The sequence below is a fragment of the Pavona decussata genome, unplaced genomic scaffold, assembly GCF_977016875.1.
Source record: "Pavona decussata unplaced genomic scaffold, jaPavDecu1.1 SCAFFOLD_3467, whole genome shotgun sequence".
Classification (NCBI taxonomy): Eukaryota; Metazoa; Cnidaria; class Anthozoa; order Scleractinia; family Agariciidae; genus Pavona; species Pavona decussata.
In genome coordinates, this window is record NW_028146403.1 from 1,274 (window position 1) to 6,911 (window position 5,638).

General features: G+C 46.4%; 2 protein-coding genes across 2 annotated transcripts; both read right to left on the bottom strand.

The window, feature by feature from the left end:
* Positions 1 to 2,837: 2,837 nt before the first annotated feature.
* On the bottom strand, positions 2,838 to 3,491 carry LOC146446558 (26S proteasome non-ATPase regulatory subunit 5-like). The gene has a single exon (XM_085102881.1). It carries the CDS (start codon positions 3,489 to 3,491, stop codon positions 2,838 to 2,840), a length of 654 nt encoding a protein of 217 aa, XP_084959007.1.
* A 657-nt stretch (positions 3,492 to 4,148) lies between these two features.
* Positions 4,149 to 4,973, bottom strand: LOC146446559 (26S proteasome non-ATPase regulatory subunit 5-like). The gene has a single exon (XM_085102883.1). The coding sequence runs from the start codon at positions 4,971 to 4,973 to the stop codon at positions 4,149 to 4,151; it is 825 nt and encodes a 274-aa protein (XP_084959009.1).
* Positions 4,974 to 5,638: the final 665 nt, after the last annotated feature.

The following is a 5,638-nucleotide window of genomic DNA, read 5'->3' on the forward strand; positions in this document are numbered from 1 at the left end:
ATGTAGTCACAAATTATACACAGTATGTACAATATTCACGCACAGTTGCTACGGTACCGCGAGAATCCTTGGGGAAACACGTCAGCAATTAGAAAGTGTACGGGTGCACATGCCATATCCCCTGCATGATATGGATGATTAACTGGATCGATGCATTACTGTCTCGTTGCACTAGCGTGCCTATTTAGAGGTACAAATTGTTATCTCCCGTCTCAGCCGGCCCGTCTGTACATGTCTATACTAAACTGTATAAATGAAGGAACCATTGACCATGCAGGCTTTAATTGGCCATTTACTAATGCATCCTAGTGACCGATAAGCCAAAGCTGCCTCATTAACCGTAGACTAGCCAATTAGTGTCTATAGTGCCGGCAGCTTGTACATGCACGGTTGCTGGGTGACGACTGGAAATGTTTTTTTTTTTAAGTTTTCATTCTCGTTCACTTTCATTTAGTTGAAAACGACCAGCGGTTTTATCAACTTGAGAAAGATCGCCAGTTGAGACTTCAAGCTGAAGCCGCCAGACATCAGCAGAATCCTGTCTACATCCATCCCAACCGGACATATCCGATGATGACAGCATCGTACTCCGGTCTGCGGTACCCTGCTCAACCTGTTCCCCAGGTAGCCACGGCCACCGGTGCCGGGAGACAGCATACATGTATCCCTGCGGCTACATACAACCAAGTACCCGACAACTTTCCAGTACGACTAGCACGCTCCCCGATCCCTACCCCCACAGAAGAGGTGGAGCCAGTGGCCACGCCCAATGCTCTTTTTCCATACACAGAACAGCCCCAGAGCCAGGAAGCTTGCTACCGTCAGTTCACCGACCCTCGTTTCGCAGGGCAGCAACACGCTCCACAGCATTACAGCCACCAACAGCATCACTTACAGCTATATTATCATCCATCAGCTCCCCAACCTCCCCTCAGCTCTCAAACCACTCACCAGACACAAGGTCACAACAGAGGTTACCCACCCCACTATGTTGTACACGGACAATATCGATATGACTGTATTCCCCCTCCTGCCCCAGTTGAAGTCCAGTACCAGCCTGTTCCGTTAGAGGGTGTGGCCTATAATGGACACCACACACAGATTCCCTATCATGACGTTCTCACTCTGAACACGCCCATCGGGGCCGCAATGGAGAACTTGTTACCTGGTGACCCTCCACCTCCCACCAGCAGTCCCTCGGCAGACGCAGCGGGTGCTGCTACTTCTCAAGCGGTGACACCTCCAGGTCCCCCGGACGACCACTGCCATCGACAGGACGGAGCATGTCACAAACTACTAGGGACTTCCCCTCAACGTCCGCCTAGCTGTGGTCTCGTAACTAATAGTGCAGCTGTCAAGCATGGAGGGTCTTCAATGGATACGCTATGTGGTCAAAGTGGAAATTAGTGTCATCCAGAGGTTAATCTTGCATCATCTTGCTGGCATGGAATATCCTTTTCTGTTGAACTGTGGCTGTTTTTTTTAACCTTTTCCTTTCTACATAAACTACATAAGTTATCACGACTGCTGTCTTTGTGTGTGTGTGTGGTTTGTTTATTTTGAATTGTGTCTTCAAATTTAAAAACATTTCTCCATTCGCCACACACTGTGGTCCACTCATTACACAGCATGTGAAGCTGACAGTGCCAGGCAGCATGATTGTGTTTCTATATTGTTTAGACAACCAGCTGGCCATAATACTTTCACATTCAACATAGGCAGCTATATAGTCTGTTGATCATCGAGATCACATCATCTGTGAGGCCACGTCACGTAACATGTCACAAGAAGTACCTTATCTGCCACTCCAATGCATTAATAGAGTCCACTATTGTTCTGGCATATATATTAATTTTATGCATGCTGGTTGCAAGAAAGTGAGAAGGTTGCCCTACCTTCCATAGCTGGACCCTGCCATTGCTTGAAATGACGTCATTCTCAGCTCTCCATGCTAATAATTTTGCTTAGCTCTCGTTAGGAACACAACAGATACCAAGCGCTAGGTATTGTTTGGGAATTCCTTTGTACGATTGTGTACAAATTCTATCAATTGCAATCAATGATAGCAGTGTAACCATGGCAACGCTCGGCAGTCGCTGTTATGCTCTGCTATACATATTAATAGCAAGTGCTGCATGTATATCAACACACAGACAGACAGACACACACACGCACACAGGTGCACAGAGGCTTCTATAGCTATACATGTGTAATTTCCCCCCTTCATTAGTTAGAGGCACTCAGTGGTTCCAGCTACATACAACACCTGCCATCTTTAGGAAAGAAGTAAATTTGCATGAAAGATGTTCAGATTTTCTTAGCATCCTTCCTTCTTCTAAAAATGGGTATATACATCTATCAGGGAGTTATCTGCTCAGAGCCCACTGCCAGCAGGCTGAGCTGGTGAGTCCCCACACCGGGGACAGAGAGGCAAGGTGAAGTAAAGGGCTGCCTCGGCAGTCCTAGGGTTGAGTGGAAAGGGGGAAGTGCCCCATCCTGTGCAAAGCAGCAAAGCTAAAATATCAGCGTGCCTGAAAAGCTTCCTAAGAAACACTATTACCAAGGGCTGCTATTACTCAAACTTCAAGTTAGGAGAACCAGCTGCCCCCCCCCCCCCAAAAATTAAACCATGGCTTGTGCTAGTCTCGCGAGCCAGCCCCTCCTAGCGGGCTGGCTTGCAAGACTAGGCTTGTGCCATACATACATTATAGTGAAAATAAGTTGTTATTCTCTGATCTTGTCAACAAACAGCCAAAAACTTGCTGCTTATAGTCCCACAAAATTTAGTCATAACAGAATCTGATGTTAATATTATACATGACATTGTACATTGATATCTACATTCCTTCCATAGCTATGGTGGTGTCAGCAGCACAGTAAAACGGACCTTCCCTGTCATATTTTCTCAACTTTAACAAGTCAACGTTACCAAACACTTCTTCAGCAACGGATCCCGACGACACCAAGCTGTGGACTATTTCATACTTAAGCTCCTTCCCTTCTCTATCTGGCTCCGTCGATCTGTCCAGAAGATATTCAAGAAAACCAGCATGCTGCTGAAATTGTCTCTGTCCCCATTCAAATGCTGACATGGCAAGAATGACATGCAGTCCGGCAAGACGTAAATCTTGGAACGGTTGTTTGACAATTGATACAAGAACTGGTAACAGCATAGGATGCATCATATTGAACCACTGTAGGCTAGTTGACTCCTCCCACTTCTGACCACACCCCTCTGGACAAGAGAGAAGCATCATGACGGCTCGTAATGTACGAGTTCGAACATCGGAATGACCATTCACGATAAAGTCTCCCAAACACTTGAGAGAGGATTGAAGCTGTGACTCCATACTCAAAAGAGCTTGACGACCAGAACCGCTAGATCCTAGCACACCAAATGTGTCCATGGCAGTTCCCCATAGAGTCGTGTTGGCTGGGACAGGGAGAGCTTCGAGAATAAGACCAAGAAACTCGGGGTAACGCTCACACATGGATGCCGAGTCAGCAGTTTTGGACAAGGAAATGGTACCGAAGAATTTCAGCAAATGACAGTGATGTACACTATGACTGACACACACACACACACACACACACACACATACACACACACACACACACACACACACACATACACACAAAGGACATCAAACGTTTAAATTTCCTTAGCCCTGGACTTTAGCTACGACGTACACTGAACTGAAGATTTCCCCACAAAGCATTGCTCATGGTTCATGGAATGAACAATATCTAAAGATATTTAATCCGGTCATCAGGCTAGCAGCATACACAGCAGTGTAGAGCACGACAACGGGAACACACTGCTCGAAGAACAACAAGCACATCAACGCACACACACCGCACCCAACCATGTACAGATTTCATTCCTACACCAAACCTATATACACACAGAGTCTGACATGGACACCCACACCGACATGTACATGTGTACACAGAGCGAATACTTTCAACAGGTTCCCCGCTTCTCCAACCACACAACGAGCCATGGTTTCCTACACAGACACACACACACAAACTAGCCAAAATCAGCCATATAGCACATGCACAAAAAAGGCTACCAGGTTTTGGACAAGCTTTATGATCCCCCCACAGCCCTACCCTTCACCTAAACTAAGGAGAAAAAAATTGCACTACATACCGGGAATGATGACATCTCCTAGGGGATCCCCCTTAGACGAGACAAGGAGGGTGTGCACTTTATCAAGAACCTCATTCCTCTCAATGAAGCTGGCACCTTCTTCACTATCCAATAGCTGAGTCAGCAGTTCAATGCAGTTCAGTTTAACGAGAATGTCGTCTCCGGAGAGCTCGTCCACTAGCTCATTAAGAAATCCCGAAGATGAGATAAAATCAAACGTTACTCTTTCTCCTTTGAGAACGGCGTCCACGCAGTGCTCGAACACACGATAGCGGACAGTGTCACTTTGTCTCGTCAAACCACGTAGGTCAGTAACGAGTGATTCTCGTAAGCCAGACTCTAATGAGGTGGGTGTGGTCAACAGTCGGAGTAAAAGGTCAGAGGCCATCTTTGCGCACTGTAGATTATTGTCTCCTATGACCATTGTGACGAGATGGAACATGGTAGGCGCACACAGCATGTTGTGAACTATAGGATCAGAGAAATGCTTCTTCAAAACAGCAAGACACATCCTTTTGACATCTTCTACGGTAGTTTGCAGGCCTAGCTCAATATACTGGCGGTAGGCAGCAATCTCAGAGCCTGATAGCAATGCTAAGACCTTGTCAAGTACTGCGCATGTTCGGTGGATCAACTGAGAGTCTCCCGTAGGTTGGGAAAGTAGGGAGAAGAGACGAGAGAGAGGTAGGGAGCTGGCAACTTCAGACGCGAATGAAGACGACGGATTTCCCTCCAGTAATACGTTGAGGTCTTGCAGTGCTTCTAACACGTTCTGACTGTCCGCCAGGGAAGACCTGATCGACTCGAAACTCGACATAGCAGCACCAGCAGCAGCTATCGAGAGCTAGCTATCGGAGACGTATACACGTGTGCATATGCGCATGCAACGGTAGGTGGGTGTGACTATCTATTAATGCGAAACGAGTGTTTACGAAAATTTGAAAGAATAAACCAACTTGGATTGGAGGGAGGATGATCTGGCGGGAAACGAGGACATGACGAAGCAGTATTATTAAATGCACCTCCGTCACTTTACCAGTAGCCGATAAAGATGTCTAGAACTACGGGAACAAGAGTCTGTGCGGTGGGCGAATTCACCAGGTACTTTTTATTTAGTAAATTTAATCTGAGTATTCTTATCTAGCATGTTCAACAAGGAAACCACTTTGCTGCCTCTCCTTGTCTGCCAAGCCCCCTCCCCACCCCCCAGCGGAAACCTCCCCTCAGTTAGAGCAGACAATATTATTAACGCACTGTAATTAATTTTGTCTAAGATGTTTAAATCCCTAGCTGCCACACCTCATTTCACAGTGCACTGTGGCATTGCTTGCATGCACTGAAACCTCACTATTGGAATTCCGTTTATGCCAACTGTTTGTCTTTCCTGCAGTACAATACTGTCTGCAATTTTAGCCCTCTCTCTCTCTCTCTCTCTCTTCTTTCTCTACCCTTCCAGAGCAGCCCTTTATACATAATATTATG